Below are 22,469 nucleotides of genomic sequence, written 5' to 3'. Positions count from 1 at the left end.
TATTATTTTTATTATCTGGATCTGGCGTTAGCACTGGTAAACTCATCCAACAAGTGCTCGGTTTTCTCTTTGACATCTGTTATCCTCTTGACAAACCTTAGTACATATATATATGTCTTTCATATAAAAACGTTATAGTGGGACGCCTGGGTGGCTCAGTCAGTTGAGCTTCTGCTTTCGGCTTAGGTCATGATCCCAGGTTCTGGAATCCAGTACTGGGGCGGGCTCCTTGCTCAGCAGGGAGACTGCTTCTCCCTCTCCCTCTCCCTGCCACTGACCCCTGCTTATGCTCTCTCTGTCTGACAAATAAATAAATAAAATATTTAAAAAATAAAATAAAATAAATTAAATTAAATTAAAATGTTATAGTACTCTACTCTTATTTGACCCAACTATGGTCACTATGACGAGCTGAGTTGTATCCCACCCCCAATTCATATATTGAAGTCCAACACCCAATACCTCAGCATGTGATTACATTTGGAGATAAGGTCTTTAAAGAGGTAATTAACTTAATATGAGGTCATTTGGGTGACGCTATTCCAGTATGACTGGTGTCCTTTTAAGAGGAAATTTGGACACATATGGTTACAGAGGGAAGACCTTGTGAAGGCAGAGGGACAGCTATCTCTAAGAGGTCTCAGAGGACAGAAGAAACTGTCCCTGCCAACACCTGACCTCAGAATTCCAGCTTCCAGAACTGTGAGAAAACAAACTTCTGTTGTTTAAGGCGCCCAGTCTGTGGATCTATGGGCAATTTATTATGGCAACTCTTGCCAACTAATACAGTCACTGTATTAATCAGGGTCTTAGTTTAAAAAAATACAAACACCCTTGCTAGTTTGAAAAGAAAAGAGACATTTCTCAAGGAAAAGTAGATAGCTCAGAGAATCTTTAGAGCACGAGAGAGCCAGGTTTGGAGGATAGGCACTTCAGAAAAACAATGCCTAAATCACATTGTGAGATTATGCCAGTAACCGCTCCAACGAAACCAGATGCTAATGCATGCCACTCACTGTAGACATGAGATGCCAGAACATCTGTCTTCTGATCATGATGTAACCGGGGGCTAAGGGTGCAAGAGCACCTGGCTCCGGCTGTCCCAACAGATCAGGTTAGACCACCCGCAGCTGACAGCATACAAAGGCAGAGAGACCCAGTGGTGGTGAAACAAGAAAGGGATTATTTCCATGAGGCCAGCACCAGAAAGATAGGGGACTAATGTCGCAAAGACTGTCTTCAAATACTTCTAAATTTATATAAGGCAAATGTGGGTCAAATGCTGGTGGGTGCATGCAGGTGGCCGTGAAGGTCAGGTAGATCATTGTCTTGGGGTCAATTCTACAGAGTCTTACGAGGCAGTCATTATTGCTTGAGGGGTATTTTGGGGTAGTTTGGGTTCACATCAGGGGATGCTTTGCCCACGAGGTCTTTTGACTGAGTTAGAACATAAGCTGGAAAGAAGAACTTACTCAGTTAAAAAGTATAGACCTAGGTAAAAATGAAGGTAGTTAAAGGTAGTTAAAGTCCTCTTTCAATGAAAGATGACATCTAAGCTGTCACCTTGACAAAAACAAATAAAAAGGATTTCCTGCAGTCCTTGCCTTGTCATGTAGCTCATTTCTGGTTTGATGTCACACATGGGTGTGTGTGATTGAAGGAACCTAGGTTCCATGCCTGCAACCTAGCTGTGAGTTGAGTGTGGGAGACTATTCTGGCTTCTGCCTTGGAGAAGTGGATCAAAAGGCAGGAAAATGCCCAGACAGAGAAAGCGTTCTCCAAGGGTGGTGGTATGCCAGAAAAGACACAAAGGAAATCAACTTCAAACCCTCAGTGGTATGATTCCTTGACCAGCTGCTCCGGTGGTACCTTTCTCTGAGACCCAGTTGTCATTTCCATAGTCCTTAACCTCTTCTTGAATCTACTTTTATTTTCACTGGATGAAACGCTCCCTGGTCTAGAATTCAAATTACTATTAAGCACGAATAGCTGAACCCCTCACCCCCCACCTATTGTGTACCTTTTTAAGAAAGAAAAAAAAATAGGCAGGTTAATATGAAGATGTTGGTTGCCAAGTGTGCATTCATTCCTCCTTACATTGGTAAAAGAACCCCTAACTTCCCTCCGTGAGTCATTCCTTCCCCATCTTTCCCTGTGGTTTTTGTGGGGATAACATACCTACTCTCCTACTCCTGCAGTTCCAGAAGACTTATGACTGAGTTTGGCCACAGAACGTACCATATAGCACCCCTTCTCCCCAGCCCTGTGATTAATTTAGAATAAGTAGGCATATTGTCCAGTACAGAATGAGACTCAGTCCTAGGACACTTCTCTGGCTCTCTGGCATCTCTCTGGGTCTTCTCTTTCATCTGTGGTTGCTACGCTAGTACATAAGCCTCGAGTTGCCGCTGACCAAACTGGTATTTCTTGATAAAAAACGTTCCTGAGTGTAAAGCTGGGACAGAGGAAAGTAGAGCCAAGGGATAGACAGACACAGTCCAAATATCCTTGAGCACCTGGAACCAGCTGTGCCAACAGTCATTTTCAACTTAGATCCATTTCAATGATTTCAGTTGCTTTCAACCAAAAGACTCGACTAGTTTTGTGGGTTAAGGAAAATAGTTAATTGGTAGGCATAGATTTTTCCCTAAAAATTCTGCTTTAACAAGCATTTATAGTACTCCAGATCGATGTCCAAATGGAAAAACTTGGTTTTGTTTTTATACGGTCTGTATATACCAGCCCCATCTCCCACCTCCACACCCCTGCCGCACAGAGTCAGGGAAAATGGAGTAAGCATATCAAAGAGTTTATTCATCTTGGTTTCCTTCTCTTCAGATAAGATGACCTTTTTAGGATTTGATGAGAAATAAAACACACTGATGTATATTTCTCTGTATTTTTTGCTTTACCCGGGTTTACTCTTGAATATAACACAGAATTATTTTTCTCTTTCTTGCAGCAAAGGGTTTGGCTGTCAGCACAGTGTTACCTGCATCTATTTTGTTTCTTTTTAACATATGTGGCTTCATTCTCTTCAGGTTTGACCTTTTAGTCTCTTTCCTACATCTTATTATTCCAAGATAAATGCTGGGGTGTAAACACATATTTAATAGAGGAATATTGCAATTTTGGGCAGACTTTCATCTTTCTATCTCCTGTAAGAATTCATGAGTTGTGTCAAGTAACGATAGTACCCTACTTTAATTTGTTTCATCTTTTAGCTTGTAGTACCTGGTTTTAACGGTCCTTTGTCTTTTCTTTTCTCTTTTCTCTTTTTTCTTTTCTTTTTTTTAAGTAATCTCCATGCCCAGCTGGAGCCCAACGTGGAGCTTGAACTCACAACTATGAGACTGAGACCTGAGCTGAGATCAAGAGTCGGATGCTTGACTGACTGAGCCACCCAGGTTCCCAGTTGTCCTGTATCTTCTAATCATAAAATCAGATCCTACTATATTAAGCTTCAGAGAAAGTGGTATTGAGGGAAATAGACGACTATCACCAATTTCTATCTTTGGAGGAAATATTTCATTAAAGGAACTATACCTGAATATTTATGGACCCTGGTTCTTGAGTTCTGTTTCTGCACATATTACAAACTGAGACATAAATGAGTGCCCTGGAAAAACAATAGAAGCAAGCATTGTCTTAGTCCATTTGGGCTGCTATAATGAAATACCACATACTGGGTGACTTATAAACAATAGACATTTATTTCTCACAGTTCTGGAGGCTGTAAGTCTAAGATCAAGTCTCCAGCATGGCTGCCTTCTGGTGAGGGCCATTTGCCTCGTTCATCGCTGATGCCTTCTTGCCGTGCACTCACATGTTAGAAGGGGCTAGGGAGGGGCGCCTGGGTGGCACAGCGGTTAAGCGTCTGCCTTCTAAGCGTCTGCCTTCGGCTCAGGGCGTGATCCCGGCGTTATGGGATCGAGCCCCACATCAGGCTCCTCCGCTATGAGCCTGCTTCTTCCTCTCCCACTCCCCCTGCTTGTGTTCCCTCTCTCGCTGGCTGTCTCTGTCTCTGTTGAATAAATAAATAAAATCTTAAAAAAAAAGGGGGGGGCTAGGGATCTCTGTGGGGTCTTTTTTTTATAAGGCGCTAATCCCATTCATGAGGGCTCTATCCTCATAACCTCAGCCCTCAAGGGCCCCACCTCCTAACACTATCACCTTTGGAGGTTAGGATTCAATATGTGAATTTTGGGAGGACACAAACATAGAAAGTACTACGACACATTAGTTTGACTCTTCATTTGTCTCTGATGCTCCACGATGCCTTCCTTTCTTCCAGTTTTTCCTTTAACAATATTAACTCGTATTTTATTGGACATACTATCATTTAGTGTGCCTTTTCATATCATCTTGAAATGTGTTCCTATAACTCCAAAATAAAAACTTAACTCCTAAATGTTTAATTTCTTATTCTACAACTCTGCTTTCATGAATTTCACTTACTCAAATATCTATATGGAATAGTTTCCATGTGAATATCTGGGAGTCGTGTCCAATAAAGTCAGCCAAGAATACAACTTTTATGTAAGGAGTGAAGAGCTCTGATTTAGGATCTTATGCATTTTATGTTGCTACCCTGCTCAACCCAGAAGGGAACAAATCCTAAAGTGGGGAATGGTTTCTTGCTATTACAACATAGTAATACAAGGTCTGGCCTTTTGAGTGGCTTGTTTGAAATGAATGCATGGGTTTCTCAGAATCTTACCTCACAAACATTCAGGCCAGTGTGACCTACTCAGTATTCTGGACATCTAGGGAGAAAAAAAGTAGGGATGAAGGGAAGGCAGAGCAGAAGGCAAGGGGAAAGGAGGAGGGGGAGGAAAGAGGATTGTGTTTAACATTTTATCCTTTGTAAATAATTAGTAAATAATTAGTATCCCCAAGCTTGTAAATAAAGGATAATGTTCCCTGACTGAAATTAGGATCTTGTTTTAATGTTAGGAATTTATAATTTCCTAATTGCTATTGATATTTGCAGGCTAAACAGACCAGATGTGCTTTTAAATTAGATTTGCCAATTATAAATAAATGGATGCCTCAAGTCAATTCAATTTTTTCTTAGTTCCTTATTGTATGAAAGTACTTTAATTTTGTTTACTGCAAGAAGTATGCACAGTTAAATTGGTTTTTCTGTGACAAAATATTTCAAAACTTCATTTGATTTTTAATTTTTACTGATAAAGTGGTTATTTCCAAAAATAAAAGAAGGTTAGTGATAAATACCTATATAGATAGGTCTATAGATAAATATATGGATAAATACCTATATTTCATCTAAAATGGGTCATTTCTGAAACAGACACATGTAATCAGGAACATAATTTAGGCACAATACATTAAGTTTATGCAATAATTCTTCAAATTATTTTTATATATTTTTGTTTACCTATTGCTGTCTAGCAAATTCCTTCAAAACAGTGGCTTAAAACAACCATTTATTATGCCTCACAATTCTGTGGACTGGGATTTGGCCATGGCTTGTGTATTTCACTACTAGAACCAGAATGGCCAGGATGACTTCTTCATGCACAAGTCTTCCATTTTAGCTAGCATGGATTGAACAATGAGGTTTGGCTGGTAAAGTTCCACTGGAGTCAGATATTTGGGGCTTTGGTTCTCTCTGTTGGTTGGATTCCTCGGTCTTCTCCATGTAGTATCAGAGCCTCTCTTTCTCCACGTGGCTTCTTCATGTAGGACTTTGGGCAAGGTAGCTAGATTTCTTAACTTGTCAGGCTTAAGCCTGGAACTGACATCGTCACTTCTGCTACATTGTGTTCGCTATAGTAAGTCGTAGGGTCAGCCTGGATTCAGTGTGGGAGAGGGGCTACACAAGGGGGTGGATACTGGGAGGGGTGGTTCTTCAGGGGAGAGGAGGTACCTTGTGGAGACTAGCTACTCCAGCGCACGTGTCCCCTGACAACATCATTTCCTGGAACCTCAATCATAAAATCAAGTGTTTCTCAAGATGTATCTTTCATGTAATCTGAGGCTTAAGAAATAAATGCTTTTCAGGAAAAGAGAACCTGGTTTAAAAGATTTGGGAGACAGTACGAACTATAGCCCTTCTCTTGAGCTTATGATGGCATGCTAAAAACAGGATTTTGCAGTATAAAAATTTATTTTGTTTAACCCACATTTTCTACACATTTAAGTGCATAGAACTGTGCCTGGCACCTAGTAATCATTTATAAATATTTGCTGAATCAGATTTATCACAGGACCCTCTTCCACAAAACACACATTGACATTACAAAGAATTGATATTTCCAACAGAAGGAACTTTGGGAAAATAGGTCTATCATGTGAGAAGAGAGTATATGATTCCGAGTTTCTTCCAGACCTACAACCCCCATCTAGGTGCTTTCTAATGAATGAATTGCTGTACCTTAGACTACAGAACCCCATCTCCTAGTTGCAGGTGATGAGACTCCAGATGGACACCTGACCTGGGGGCAACTAATTTACAAGATATGCCGGCATGAGAGCTTTCACCAAAAGGGGTAGCCTAAATTGGATTGTGATAGACAGATCAAATTAGATCCTGTTACTTGGGTAGTTTGTGAGAAAATCCGTCAGTTATTTGGTAGAGGTAGAACTAGTAGAAGCAGAAGGGGAGAATAAAGGAGTTTCCATCCTACGGAGCACGACGGGGCTATTTCTTTTTAAATATTTTATTTCTTTGAGAAAGAGAGAGTGTAAGCATGAGTTGGGGAAGGAGAGGCAGAGGGAAAGGGAGAAGCAGACTCCCTACTGAGCAGGGAGCCCGATGCACGACTCGATCCCAGGACCCTGGGATCATGACCTGAGCTGAGGGCAGACACTTCACCAACTGAACCACCCAGGCGCCCGTGGTGTTATTTCTTTATTATCCTATTTTGTGTGGCTGCTAAAAACTCCTCTTCTTTCCCTTTCTTCCCCCATCTTGAGAATAAAACCCCATTAACTAAGGTGGCCATCTGTGTTTCTATTTCTTACTATCTGAAAGAGTCTAATTAGTATGTGATGTCAGGGAGTGAGACCTATGTTCTCTTTTTCAGAATGAGAAAACACTCTATTCAATTGTATAGTCAGGGGAGTAGTGCCACTGTGACATGGCCCTTTGCGAGCATGCAAACACGGCAGGAGCTCCTACTGTGCACCCAACAATAGGTAGGACAGAGGCAGCTGGCAAATGAACTGCTCAGTGTTCTCAACTGTTGTAGGAAACTCTGATTAATAGCTGCAGAAGAAACTGGCTATAGGCGAGGATGTTTCTTTAAAGGATCTCAGAAATATGTGATGAAAATTCTAGTTCTGGACATGTTATTTTCCCCCACCGACTACTGAGAAGGAATATGAGAACATTAAGTATAGGAGGAAGGTGCAGGTGGAAGGAAAGAGCACATGGACACCAGGGAAGCTGGAGCTGTGCAAATTTCACTAATTACTAAAGCAGAGCTCTTCTAGGGAACGGCAGGAAACCAGGAGAAAGGGTTGCTGGCCACTAGTTTAAGCCTACGGTGGAGTCAAAATGCAACCACTCCCTAGGGTATTTATTAGGAGAGGGTGGTGTGCAGTGGAGAACAGCACCCAGAAAACTCAGATTAAGTCCACAGAAATGCATGTCTGGAATGTCAGTGAGAAGAGACAGAATACTGATCTAAACACCAAGTCAAATAGTGGGCATGGTTGCAATTTTCAGGAGGGAGAATTAGGTTGAGATGCCAGGAGTAAATAGAACTTGCCTGCTGTTGTCCAGACAGCCGCAGAGGATGCCGACCATTTGGGGATTTAGCATTTGGTGTCATGATTCCTTTTTTAAAAATAGTCTTTATTTTTTAAAAACAGTTTTACTTTACAGATAAATTAAGCAGATGGTACAGAGAGTTCCCATATAGCCCCACACCCCATTTTCCTATTGTTAGTATTTACCTTTGTATAAGACATTGTTACACTTAATGAATCAATACTGATACATTATTAACTCAAGTCCAGGGTTTATTTGGATTTCCTTAGTTTTTGAATTTCTACCTGATTTCTTTTTCTGTCCCAGGACCCCAACCAGGACACCACATTACATTTAGTTGTCATGTCTTCTTAGACTCCTCTGGCTGTGACAGTTTCTTAGACTTGCCTTGTTTTTCGTGACCTTGGCAGTTCTAAGGAATACTGGTGAGGTATTTTGTAGGTTGTCTGTCTAATGAAATTTGTCTGATGTTTTCCTCATGATTCAACTGGGCTTATGAGTTTTTAGAGGAAGATCACGGGGCCAAGTGTCATTTTCATCACATCATACCAAGACTACACGCTGTCAACGTGATTTATCTCTGTTGATGTTGATCTTGCTTACCTGGCTGAGTTGGTATTTGTCAAGTTACTGAGTTGGTATTTGTGAAGTTACTGTTTACTTTCCATTTCCATAATGTAGAGGAAGTGAGCACAGCCCATATATAAGGAGTAGAAATTTATGCTCCCTTTCCTTGAGATTTGAATATCTACATAAATTATTTAGAATCCTTCTGCATGGGCTATTTGTCTCATTTCCCCATTTGTATATTTATTCAGTCATTTATGTGTCAATATGGACTCAGAGATATTTATTTTACACTTGTGATAATCCCATACGCTTTATTTTGTTCCTCAAATTTTTTCCAGCTTCGGCCATTGGGAGCTCTTTCGTTTGGGGGCTGTACTCCTTTGACAGACCTATAGGAATGCAGTGCTTTGTTGTTTTTGTTTTTTATTTTTTGTACTTCAAAAACACTCTGGCACTCCAAGGTGTTCCAGGCTCACCTTGTGTATTTCTTCACTAGTCCTAGAATCAGCCATTTCTCCCACAAACTTGGTTCCTTCGACTGGAAATGGTATTAGAAACCAAGGTCTGGACTCACTTTACTGGGGTGCTGTTTCCTTTGAGTCCTCTCAGGTGACAGAGCAAAGAAACACGAATATCACTTACGTATATACACATATCTATAAATATTTCTGTACGTAATCATCTGCATCTGTATTAAGCTAAACATGCGTTCTTACTAATGTGTCCAATTCAAATCCATTACCAAATCTATTATGTCCTCCCGTCTCTCCTCCCCCCACCTTGCTTATCTGACTCTCACTGCAATGGTGAGAAACCTGGCTCCTACTTTGTGCCATCCACGTATGGAATTGTTTAATTCCATTACACATGTATAGCAGCAGCAGAAGTAAGCTGTCCCCTTATGGGGAATGACTTTATCAACTAGGTCAGTGCTTATGTGCAGTTCCTTTTGCCTTTAGTTTCAGACTCCAGCTATTTCCACATTTACTTAGGTGCACCCTACTCTCCTTTAGAGGCACTATAAGAAAATGAAAAGGATGGAGGAGTACGTTTACAGATTAAGGTCATTTTAAAGGGGAGCTTGGGTGGCTCACTTGGTTAAGCATCTGCCTTCAGCTCAGGTCATGATCTCAGGGTCCTGGGATCGAGCCCCATGTTGGGCTCCCTGTTCAGCGGGGAGCCTGCTTCTCCCTTTCCCTCTCCCCTCTCTCTCCCTCTCTGTTCGTGTTCTTGCTCTTGCTCACTTTCTCTCAAATAAATAAAATCTTCAAAAAAATAAAATCATTTTAAAGACATAGCACACTTTTTAAATTGTCAAGACTAAATTATACTGTCTAGGGATATATGTTAAATGGTGAAGCTTAAAAAAAAAAGGCAAAGAAGTTATAACTATAAAAGTAACCACATAAAAAAAGCAACTTCTACTTCTGGGAAGATAAAGTGTCAGTGATTGGATGTCATCTCCCACCAGAAACAACAAACAAAGCCCACTAAAATAATAAATGAAACAATGGCTTCCTGACATTGGCTACCAGGCAGTGTAGGCCAGTGACCCCTGAGAGACCAGGAAATAATGAGGTAAGCCTTACAACCAACCGTCTCAGCTTACTATCTGCAGAGAGTTTCCTGGCCACAGTGCAGCGACGGGAACCCAGGCAGAAATCTGTGGTCCCGCTGAGTTAAGAAGTTGAAGCTGGGACTCGCGGAGATAGAGGATAGAGTACTTGAGAGGACAGAGCTACCACAGAGAAAGCTCCAAAGATGGCAGAAAGTGCACCGGGCCAAAGGCACGTGAGGAAACTAACACAGGACAGAGAAAAATACCATCCAAAAGAAGCAAAGTGGAAAACGCCCTGAGCTCACAACCAGCAGAAAATAGGTTGTGTTCCCACTAGCCAGAGTGGAAAACCGTGGCTTTGGGCAAAGTACTCAAAATGGTATTCTGAGTGATGGGGCACAATTAGTCATAGGCTAAGGCCTTGAAAGGACCAGACTATTTCTGAGTAACTTAACTGAAAAATTTTTACAGGACTACAAAAATACGCAGCATACAACAAGGTAAAATTCACAATACTAGGGGTCTGGTAAAGACAAGGAAAGAGGAAGATATAACCTACAGTGAGAAAAATGAATCAATACAAAGAGATGAAAACACAGAAAACAGAATTAGTGGATAAGGACATTAAAATGGTTACTTTACATATATTCAAACAGGTAGGAGAAAGATTGCTCATGTGAAATGGAAGCATGGAAGATACATTTTTAAACAGAGACCCACACTGGGGTGCCTGGGAGGCTCAGATGGTTAATGGCCTGGCTCTCGATTTCTGTTCAGGTCATGATATCCAGGTTGTGAGATTGAGCCCTGTGTCGGGCTCTGTGCTGGACATGAAGTCTGCTTGGGATTCTTTCTCTTCCTCTCTCCCTCTGCCTCTCCTACCACCCCCTCAAAAAATAAATAAACAAAAATGAAATAAAAGAGACCCATGCTGAACTTCTAGAGATGAAAAGTAAAATGTTTGAGATGGAATATATACAGAATTTTCAAAACTCAGTAATAAGAAAACAAACAATTCAATTAGAAAATGGGCAAAAGATCTGATCAGACCCTTAACCAAAGAAGATACACAGAGAGCAAATAAGCACATGAGAAGATGTTTAACAATAAGAGAACAAACAATTCAATTAGAAAATGGGCAAAAGATCTGATCAGACCCTTAACCAAAGAAGATATACAGATAGCAAATAAGCACATGAAAAGATGTTTAACATCATTAGTCATCAGGGAAGTGCAAATTAAAACTATAATGAGATACCATCGCATACTATCACAATGACTAAATTTAAAAACCAACTATAACAACCTATTGGCAATAATGTGGAGAAACTATAATTCTCATGCACTGCTAGGAAGAATGTAAAATTGTACCACCACTTTGGAAAATGGTTTTGGCTGTTTTTCAAAAAATTAAACATAGGCCTACCATATGGCCTAGTCATTCCCCTGATACTGATACGTCTTGATTTTTCCCTGGGCGTGGGGGGTGGGGAAGAAAACATATACTCACACGAAGACTTGCATATGAATGTTCATGGCAATTTTATTTGCAAGAGTCCCAAACTGAAATCACCCGAATATCCTTCAATAGATGAATAAACAAATCATGGCATATGCACATGTTGTGAGTTTAACTAAACCACTCCACGGTATTGCTGCTTTGGCATCTATTCTGTTTGGCCAGCGGACCAGCAGAGACCTTACACTGACACTAGCCCCTCATGCAAGCACATACCCTAGATAACAGCCCACAGAGTCACAAGCAAATATAAGTTCCTGATATGACTTCCCCAACGGCCCTTGTGATAACAGTCTCCCCAACCTTCCAGGACTTTCCCCTATGTGCCCCTCAGATAAGACCCCACAGGGGTGCCTGGGTGGCTCAGTCAGTTAAGCATCTACCTTCGGCTCAGGTCATGATCTGGGGGTCTTGAGTTCCCTGCTCAATGGGGAGCCTGCTTCTCTCTCTTCCCCTGCCCCTCCCCCTGCTTATACTCTTTCTCTCTCATGAATAAATAAAATCTCAAAAAAAAAAAAAAAAAAAAAAAAAGAAAGATGAGACCCCCTCGGAGCTTACCAGAACCCCTGTTCTCTTTGATTTGAATTAATTAATCGGCCTTAGCCTGGGGACCAGAGCATTCCACCTTGGGATCCTAATAAAGGCATTTGCCCCAGGTCCTGCCTCTTTCTCTGCCTGCACCCTGCCTAGTGTGGCCCCTCAAAGACCTATGAGTAATAAACCTCTTTATGTCTTTTGCATTCTGTTGTTGAGTCACAATTTACCATCCAGCACCTGTGCTCTACCTAACAAATGTTAATTTAACAAAATCCTAACACCATACAATGGAATACCAGTCATCAACAAAATGGAATAAACTATTGATATACACAACAACATGGATGAGTTTCATCATAATGATGCTGAAAGAATCTAGGGAAAAGAATATATGCTGTGTTTGGTGTTGCTTCCCATTACTTATTACTCAGCTATTTTAACAGAGAGAAATTATTAACACAATGTTTTACATGGTAAGGTGCTTAAAGGTAATTTGTGGATTTGATTAAATTCTTGTTTTCAGGTACAATTGACACCTAAATTAGAATAACTTTAGAACTGGAAGAATTCCTTGAGATAAATTTATCCAAAATGTGAAGAAATGGAATTGCCTTGACAGGAGGGGTGATGATTCCTACAAACTGGCTTCTGGCAAGCCCAGAGACTTGAAGTGAGTAGGAGGAAGGGAATTTTCCAGAAACTGCAGTGATTCCTTCCAGATGGAAATAAAATATCTCCGCTTGCCTCCAAATCGTCCCACCAGTTTCTCAGTTGGTGGGGCTTTAACTAACAATAGGGAGGGTGGAGGGTGAATGGGATCCTTGTGCACATTACCTCTGGCTTGTGCAGCAAGTTTTAAGTTCTGTCCATCCCAGACCACCTTCTGAGACCGATGCTCTGCTAACTACCCAGGTGAGTGACTTATGGTATATTACCAAGCTTTTACAAAACTATTACCCTCTTCCTGAGAATACCTGTGTTCCTAAAAGGGTTAAGATACACTTTGCTCTGGGTTTCCTAATTTCTATAGCTCCTTGGTTTAGCTTAAAATATTTAATTTGCTCTTTTCAGTTTTGATGACTGTTGGAACATACAATATGTCATGAGGGTAAGTATCTCAGATATCTAGGAACTCCCATTCATTATTTAGAGCAGTAGTTCTCAAAGTATGGTCCTCTCTCACTAATGGCTTTGCCTCATACTTACATGAGAAAATAAACACCCTCAGTGGAAAGTGTCTCATCTTCCTACCTCCTATACAAATGGGCTGGCATCTTGTGTCCTGGATTCCAACCCTTGAAGACCTCCATCGATCCGTTAATTACCTTTGCTCTCTGTTGGGTCATTCTTACCAGCATATAATTTACTTTAGTTTATCCTTTCTTTTTAAAATATCCTACCTTGATTCTGTATTGTTCTTCAGCTTTGTCTCATTTTTCTACTCTTTTTTTAGGCCAAACATCTATTTTTTTTAAAGATTTTTATTTATTTATTTGAGAGAGAGAGAGCGCGAGAGAGCGCACAAGCAGGGGCAGCGACAGAGGGAGAGGGAGAAGCAGATTCCCCACTGAGCAAGGAGCCTAATGTGGGACTGGATTCCAGGACCCTGGGATCAAAACCGGAGCCAAAGGCAGTCGCCTAACCGACTGAGCCACCCAGGTGCCCTTAAGCCAAACATCTTAAGGGTTGTTCCCACATGCTCACTTCCTTTGACCTCTAATTCAGTCTTTTAAAAAAGTTTTTTGTATGTCTGTGTCAAAATTATGTATCCAAATAGTTTAGGCTCAAATGATTCTACAAGGAATTTTAAGACAAAGAGCAAATCCCTGGTCATCTTCACCTCCTCCCCCAGTTTTCCTTCCCTAGAGGCAACCACTCTAAAGTCTTCCAGGTAAATCTCTTGGTACCTATCTCCATATCTTGAAATAACAGTGTATTGCTACTCTTCCTTTCCACCATGATAGTTTTACTCTGAAGATAGTTTCTTTTTTTTCTCTTTCTTTTCCTTCCGTGTGTGTGTGTGTGTGTGTGTGTGTGTGTGTGTGTATGTGGTTTTCTTTGTGGAGATCTTTATTGTTTTTTCTCTTCTTAAGAAACCTCTTATGTAAAAAAAGAAAGAGTAGAGACATATGCCCTTGCTTTTTTTTTTTTTTTTTTAAGAATCATTCATAAGTAGTTATAGCAAACACTTCTGGTGCTGCATGCATATCTTCTCAGCCCTTACTGCTGTGGAACATACCATCCTGACTTCCACTTGTTAATAAACCTCCATTTCTCTGCATGAAGGCTTTCTTTGGGACCAGTGCTCTCTATACTTATGCCCATTGCAATCCAAAATTACCAGAGCATGAACACTCCACTTCCTAGCAGTAGTCCTTGAATAACGACTGAAGGGAGTGGTATAAATACGCCAGCTCTCTCCTCTCAGGTGATATATTTTGAAGCACATATTCAGCACTGTTTCTCAGAGTTACTCAGTGGGATTAAGCTCCAGTTACCTATAATGGCTGCTTTATTGACTTCCTTCATGTTCCTGTATCATGTTCCCACTTTACTAATTGCGTTTCCTGGGCTCACCTCCTAAATAAGGGACTTGTACTCAAATCCTCTTTCCATGTCCTGCTTCTTGAACAACACAAATTAAGACAATTAGTGCTGAGTATTTCTTATTATATCACATTTTAAGGTACATGATATCTGGTGTCCCACTTTTAGAAGATGCTAAAATTGGTAAGTGGGTGCAGGTGGTATCAGCCTGATCTCTCCATTATAAAATTCCCTTTCCTACCTGTATCAGTCAGAGTTTTCCAGAGAAACAGAACCAATAGTTTAGATAGATGGAGATTTATTATAAGGAAATAGCTCACCTGATCATGGAGGCTGAGAAGTCTCAAGATCTGTAGTCAGCAAGCTGGAGACCCAGGAGAGCAGAGGGTGCAGTTCTACTCCACGTCCCAAAGCCTGAGAGTCACAAGAGCTGATGGCGTAAGTTCCAGTCTGAATGACAGCAGGTATGAGACCCAAGAGCCAATGTCTCAGTTGGAGTCTGAAGCAAGGAAAAAGACCATCTTAGCTCAAAGAGGTAAGGCAGGAGTTCCCTCTTACTTGCAGACAAGTCATCTTTTTGTTCTAATTATGCCTTCAACTGACTGGATGAGGCCCAGTCACATCAGAGAGAGCAGCCTACCTAGTCTACTGATTCAAATGTTAACCTTATCCAGCAAGACCTTCACAGACTCACCCAGTGTAATGTTTAACCAAGTATCTGGGCACCCTGTCACCCATTCAGGTCGAAACACAAAATGACCATCACACTGTCTTTCACCAAATACTTTTAGCAGACACTAATGATTGTTGCCTACCTTAATTACCTCATCAGGTGTTTAAACTGGTGATCTTTCTATCTTTCTTTCTTTCTTTCCTTTTTTAATTTAAATTTTAGGTAGTTAACATAAAGTACAAGATTGGTTTTTGGAGTAGAATTCAATGATTCATCACTTACATAAAACACCCAGTGCTCATCATAACAAGTGCCCTCCTTACTACCCATCAAAAATGGTGATTTTAAAATGTTAACATTCCTTCTGCATTTATCAGTTAAAATTTTATCAGTATAAACTGTTCTTCATCAACTATTTGATTACCTCGAAGTACAGTTTGTATGGAAAGGGTGTGATAAGGATGTCTGGGTGACTCAGTTGGTTGAATGTCTCCCTTTGGCTCAGGTCATGATCCCAGAGTCCTGGGATCAAGTCCTAAGTCAGGCTCCTTGCTCAGTGGGGAACCTGCTTCTCCCTCTGCCTGCCATTATCTCTCTCTCTCTGACAAATAAGTAAGTAAGTAAGTAAATAAATAAATAAATAAATAAAATCTAAGGGGAAAAAAAAGAAATGGTGCGATAAATGTGTCCTTTTTGATGACTTACTTTTCTAAGTAGTTTTCACTAATATAACCCCAAACTCCTTTTCAGTTGTCTGAATCATTTTCAGTATGGTTATTTCTATCAGATGCTTTATTTATTTTGTCTTCCTAACCAAGGTTCTCCAAGGGCCTTCTGACTCCTTGGAGAGCCTTCTGACGGAGTATCCGCTAGACCCAGTACATGGCAGTCATCCCCGGATCTTCCTTCATCATCAACCTGGGAATTCCCTTTGGGCTGTCTCCTGTGGGGAAACTCCTGTTTTCTGAATGCCATGTCTCCCTTTTTTCATTCAAGGGGAGAATACCTTCCAAATTTCCTTGAGAAAGAGTGTATAATAACTCTAAATTCTAGGTTGGAAATTCTTTTCTTTTGGAATTCTGAAGGTATTGTTCTATTTGCCTTCTAGCTCTCAGTGTTTTTCTTGGTGCCCTCAATTCATTCTCATTCCTGATTCTTTGTTTTTGAACTCTCCTTCTCCTTGGAAGCTTACAGGGTCTCCAAACAACAGCGCTATGCTTTGTATGTTCAATTTTTCCGTTGAGCTGGACATTAAGGGAAAGACTCAAGTCCTTCACTTCTGGGATACTTTGTTGAATAATTTCCTTGTTTATTTCTTCCTGTGATATTTTTCTTTCTGAATTCCTAGTATTTGGATGTTGGGTTTCCTGGACTGTTCTTTCTTTTAAAAATTCGATTTCTATTTTGGGGGATTTTTGCTCTGCATTCTGGGAGATATCTTTACCTTTTCTTCCACTCCGGCTATCTTGTGTTAAATTTCCAAGAGCCCCATTTTGGTTCTGAATACTTATGGCATTCCATTTCATTGATAAGTCCTTCAACTTGCAGTTTTTAAATTACTCCTTTAAAAACTATAACAACAAAGCTATTATCACCAAAAAATATAAGCCTTTAATATCAAGAATCCAGGGATTCTTCAAATTTCCTCTCTTGCTATATACATTAAAAATTCTTCACTATGTGAGTCAGTGGTCAAATAAATTCCATATATTTTATTTAATTATTTATTTTTTAAGATTTTATTTATTTGAGAGAGAGAGAGTGACAGAGATAGTGAGAGAGAGCATGAGGGAGGAGGAGAGAGAAAAACGGGCTCCTTGCTGAGCAGGGAGCCCAACATGGGGCTCAATCCTAGGAACCTGGGATCATGACCTGAGCCGAAGGCAGATGCTTAACTGCCTGAGCCACCCAGGCAGTTAAGTTTTCTTTTAGTCTTTAGTTCTTCATTTGTTTTTTTTCCCCCTTTAATTATTTAAGAATCAGGTCATGATGATGTATGGTTTTCCACCATTTGGATTTGGCTGCTTTCATTTATGGTGATTTTACATCTTGCTCTTTCCTCTGCATTCACTGTAAACTGGTAATTGGACCTGAAAGCTTGATTATAATCAGGTTTGATTGTGAGGGGGCATTAATACTACAGGAGACAAAAAATCATCAGGAGGCAAAAAAGCTTCTGATGTTCTTTATTTTCATATTGTTAGCAGCCATAAGTATCATTTTTTTTATCCATTATTTCATTAGAAGGTAAAAATGGTGATCTTATGATCTTCTTTCCTTCTTTATTTATTAGCTATATTTCTACAAGGAGAACTTCCTCTCATCAATGTTTTAAAAAGATTTATCTATTTAGAGAGCGCACATGAGAGGCAGAGGGGGAGGGAAAAAGAATCTCAAGTGACTCCATGCTCAGCACAGAGCCTGACACGGGGCTTGATTTCAAGACCCTAAGATCATGACCTAAGCCAAAACCAAGAGTTGGATGCTTAACTGGCTGTGCCACCCAGGTGCCCCTTCATCATTTTTTTCATTACCTGACTTACAGTTACTGCAGAGAAGGCAGGGTAAATGTTTAATTCTTTCTTTTTATTTATCAGTTTTCAAAATAATGAATTGGTTTCCTAGAATCCTCCAAAGATGACAATGAGTCCTTTTTAAATTATCATCCTTATCAAAACATCAACATGTATATTTAAACATATTTTATTTGCATCAATACCTTATAGTTATTATCCCTTTAGTACTCTAATCTAATCGTGCCATCTTTGACATGAGAAAACTTCTTGAAGTTGGCTTCTGAGTCCTTTTGACCTAATTCTATTTTTTTGTTGTTGTTTGTTTAATTCTAGTTTTTTTTTTTTTTTAATTCTAGTGTTTTTTGATAATTTCCTTGTTTCTGGTTTGACAAGATGTTACAGGCTCATTCGCATGACTGATGCCTGGAATCATGAATTTGAACTGAGAGTATCAAAGTAAACTCATGATATATTTTAACTCTAAAAATGTCTTTCATTGGAAAAGCTCAGAAATATGGACTGAGAAGCAATAAGCACAACTAAAAGCCCAGATTGTGATGCCTTTATATCATTTCCCTCTAAATATCATTTCCTAGGACTCCTTGGAGAAATGGCTGATTTCAAATGTGGTGTTGTGTTCTCATTTGAACTTCCAAGTTCATTCCTGTTACTGGCAGAATTGAGAATTATAATGCAATTCAGTTCTATATACAGACTTCAAATTGAACATCCTCTAGAAAAAGCTATAGGGAACCACTGACAGTTTACATGGTCAAGTAAACAAAGTCAGATTTCCATTTTAGAAGTACCACTCTGACAGCAGTTCAAGAACGGTGTGTGACAGGGGTGTGGGCAGCAGCTGCACAGGTGGGAGGATGCCTAGTTAAGGGTATTAGCTGTGATTCATCTTGGATAGAGGGAAGGCCTAATAAAAGACAGTAACAGTGGGGAAATACATAGAGAACTGATTTGCTAGCTATTAAAAAGCAATAGCTTCAGGTCTTAGTGATGGAAGATGGTGTGTGTGTGGGGGGCGTGGGAGAGTGAGATGTGGAGAGTACTGGGTTACAGAGGAGCAGAGCTTCAAACAATTTTTGTGCCAGGGGAAAGCTGTGGAAAAGTCCTTAGAGTAATGGGAGGAGGGCGAGAACTCATGGAGGAAGCTCCCCCATACCCCAACCATTTTCCTATGAACTAGCTCTGTAATAATTAGGTGGATTTGAAAATGTCCTGCACAGGTAGGCATTCTACCGTGTGGTAACCAGCAGCCCTCCCTAAGTCTAGATTTCAGTCCCCTAAGAATTTCCAGAAAAGTTAATAATATAGGGGTCCTTTAGGCCTACCCGGTGAGAATTACTGGACAGAAATCTCCGGATTTGAAGAGAGGTCTCAAAGTGGGGAAGGAGGCACTTTGCAGATAACCACAGATCCCAGTCGAGATATTAATAATTGATGACCAGGGATGGGGCATTGACTGTTTTTTGAAGTTGTGCGCCGCCAAGCAGAATTTTAAAGGCACCAAGCGGAACGTGTGGCGAATGAGCTGTTCGGCAAATCATTTCTTCCCTTTGCGAGGCTGTAAAAGCCCTTTTTAAATGTGGCTAGGGTGACAAGGATACAGATTGGGTAGACAGGAGACCGGTGGCCAGGCTTATGAAGGAAGAGCCAGAGGGGCAGGAGACTACATCAATGACTTCTCCCAACCAGCATCAGCTGCAAGAGAGCCAAGCACGCCAAGAACCGAGAGCCAAGTACCTCCCTTACCCTTACGCGGCCGGCCTGCGTCTGGGACTCGCTTCCAGCCTCAGCGCCTGCGCGGCACAAGCGGGCGAGCTGGGGAGAGGCCAGGAAACTCCCACGACTATCTTCTCAGGACCCGCCCCTTCCTTAGAATCAAGAGGGAGGAGCGTAGCGCGCGCCCGCACCGAAGCGAGCGCCAAAGCCCCGCCCCCAACTCCGTCCTAAGGTTCGCGCCCGCCGCTTCGCCCCTCCCCACATACCTCTGCTCCAGACCCATTTCGGAGGCGCGACCGACGCGCCACGCAGGAGGCACTAGCACGAGGGCGTGCGTACGTAAGCGCGCGCCGACCCTAGCGCGAGGAGGCCCCGCCTTCCCGACCCGCCCCCGCCGGCCTCTCCTCCTGCTATCCTCCGGGAACTGAGGATCCCGGCATCCGCGCGCACTCTGCGGCTATGGAGGTCCCTGGGAGCCTGTGCAAGAAAGTCAAGCTGAGCAATAATGCGCAGAACTGGGTGAGTCGGGGCAGAAGAGCGAAGGAGGCTCTGGGAGGCTGTGGCTGCTGCTTGTTCCGGAGCCGCTGCTTCCCTCCCGCGTCCTCTGCATCCTCCCTGGAGCTCGGGGATGGTACCCGAGGCCGCGGCACCTCCCAGCTGGGGCGGTGTGTGTGTGTGTGGGGGGGGTGCCAGACGGGCTGGCGCGGCGGGAGTCTTCGGCTGGCGCAGTGTGCGGTCCGACCCACCTTTTGGGGGAAGAATGACCCCTTCCCCAGCTCCTCGGCTCGGAAGAGACCTGGAAGAAAGTCCTTTGGGAGTGAGCTGGCGGCCGCTGAAGCTTGTACCCCCGATGGGGGATGCTGCTCGCATCCCTTGAAGTGGCCTGAAGGTCTGCAGAGGCGGCGAAGGGGGGCGCATTCGGTGCGTTCTGGGTTTTCTTGGCTCTGCCAGTGCACTTAGCCCAGGTTTGGATCCATCTCCACGTCTTTCCATTTCTGAGTTTCAGTGTGAAGGGAGAGTGCCCAACAATGTGGCCATTCATGAGTTGAGACTGCTCTGAACTGAGGTTCTTTGTGGCTCGGTATTAAATTGGAATGTCTAACAAATAACATGGAGTTTTAAGAACTCGATTTCTGGAGACAGTAAGGTATGGGAGGACTAATGGTTTATAACGTTTAGCAAGAACTGCCAGTTGGATTTGATGGTCAAGTGCTGTGCCCTCAGAAGGTTGCTTCCTTCCTTAATTCTTTGATGATCAACAGACTTAAGATTTTGTAAGTATAGAGCAGATTGCGGTGGGGGAGGGGGAGGCGGTGTCCAACTTTGGAGTCAGGAAAGGAAATGGTTTTAAGTTTAGATGGGTTTTTATTTCACAATATAATACGATCGTGAGGTTTAATTTTAAATGCAACCTTGCGAATCATCATTACCCTTGATGGGTCGAAGAAAAAAAAGCCATTTCAGGCAAATACTCATTTGAAGTCCTGAATTTACCGCGTCTGTTGTTACCAAGGATTCTCATCTGATTCCGTAATCCTTTTAACCTTATGTGATAAGGAGGGAAAGGAGATAAAAGGTGAATTACGACATTGGAAAGAGCATTGGACTACTGGCATGGTCTCTGGTTCCAGCTTTGCCATTTAGTAGCTGAGTACTCTTGTGGAAAAACACTCTATTTCTTTAAACCTTAGCCGACTTAACAAGGGTGTAATAGTGTGCACTTCACTGGGCTGTTTTGAGCAGTAAAGAAGATAATGAATTTCAAGGTTCAGTGAAACCACTACCATGTAACTTAGTATTGCTCCTGTACGTTGAAGTATTTCCTAGTTAGGGAAATAAGGTTGACTGAATTAGGGTATTTACAGGTAATTTCAGTTACACCATCCATAATTTATCTATTAACTTCTGCCAAATAGATGTGTGTTCTTTGTAGAGACCTGTGCTGCTCATGGAGAAGATGAAAAATGAGGGGCTCCATGCCTGCCTTCTAGTTGCTGATGGCCTGGTTGGGCTTGTAAGTGGCATTTGCCAAGTAATGAATATATCAGACCACAGTGAGTGGTGTAAGACGTTTTATTGCAATTTAGAGCAGAGAGGAGTTTATCCTGGGTGTTTGGGGAGGGTTTATGGAGGAGAAATGTACTCAGATTTGTGAGTCAGAGAGGTGCTGAATGAATAAGGGCTGGGAATAAGAATTAATATTATTTTTACTCTGGGAACAATGAAGAAACCTGTTTTAACAACTCTGGAGAATTTTTTTTTAAAGATTATTTATTTATTTATTTGAGAGAGGGAGGGAGAGCTTAAGGAAGAGCCAGTGGGGTGGGAGGGGCAGAGGGAGAGAATCTGCAAGCAGACTTCCTGCTGAGCATGCAGCCCTGCTGTAGGGCTCAACGTCCGGACACTGAGATCATGACCTTGACTGAAACCAAGAGTTGAACGCTTAACTGACTAAGCCACCCAGGCACCCGTCCTCTGGGGAATTTTTATTGAGGAGTGGAGATAAGTTTGAATGGGGAGGGCTCTAGGTTGTGCAGTTGTTAATGTTTGGTTGCTGAATTAAGACTTGATTCCGTGGGAGCTTTTTGAGGAGGCTAGAATTTTTCATTTTATGGGATTTAGAAGTCTTCTTGCCCCAATAGAGAACATTCCTCGTATTTCCCTTTCACATACTTAAGTCAACTGATAGGCAGTAGTGTGACAAGCCATATACCTTTAAACTTTCCATCACATGATGGAGTTGGATTTCCAGGAAGACTGGGCTACTGAGGAAATCAAATACTTTTGAGCCCAGATGTGAAAGTCCTGGAGAACAGACAGGGTTATAGTGAGGTTTCAATGAATTAATATATTTGAAGTATGCCTGGTGCACAAGCACTATTTAAGTTGTTCTTGGTATGAATTCACCCAGTGTGAGGGTACAAAGGGCTAGGCTAAGGTGGTAGTGGGAATAGCGGAATAGGTGCGTTAAAAACATTCAAAGGAGAGTAAGAAGAAGCTAATTAGAATTAGGGGATGAAAGAGGGAGGTGGGTTAAAAGTTGATCCTGAGGTTTTAATCCTGGGACATTCGGA

At 41.6% G+C, this 22,469-nt stretch overlaps 2 protein-coding genes across 3 annotated transcripts in view; one reads left to right on the top strand and one right to left on the bottom strand.

The window, feature by feature from the left end:
- Window positions 1-19,723, bottom strand: part of SGMS2 (sphingomyelin synthase 2) — a 156,981-nt gene extending 137,258 nt beyond the window's left edge. For both annotated transcript variants that reach the window (XM_057309993.1, XM_057309994.1), the window contains exons 1-2: window positions 19,662-19,723; window positions 14,793-14,971 (exon numbers count right to left, since the gene is read on the bottom strand). The gene's annotated coding sequence lies outside the window, so the exon portion shown is untranslated. The remainder of the gene's footprint in view (window positions 1-14,792; window positions 14,972-19,661) is intronic.
- PAPSS1 (3'-phosphoadenosine 5'-phosphosulfate synthase 1) overlaps window positions 19,605-22,469 on the top strand; it is a 95,827-nt gene continuing 92,962 nt past the window's right edge. Inside the window, exon 1 of the mRNA XM_026499139.4 lies at window positions 19,605-19,914. Coding sequence (XP_026354924.1) covers window positions 19,855-19,914 — 60 coding nt within the window. The 5' untranslated portion in view covers window positions 19,605-19,854. The remainder of the gene's footprint in view (window positions 19,915-22,469) is intronic.

The sequence above is a fragment of the Ursus arctos genome, unplaced genomic scaffold (genome assembly GCF_023065955.2).
Source record: "Ursus arctos isolate Adak ecotype North America unplaced genomic scaffold, UrsArc2.0 scaffold_11, whole genome shotgun sequence".
NCBI classification, from domain to species: domain Eukaryota; kingdom Metazoa; phylum Chordata; class Mammalia; order Carnivora; family Ursidae; genus Ursus; species Ursus arctos.
This window is presented reverse-complemented; position numbering and strand designations above follow the sequence as displayed.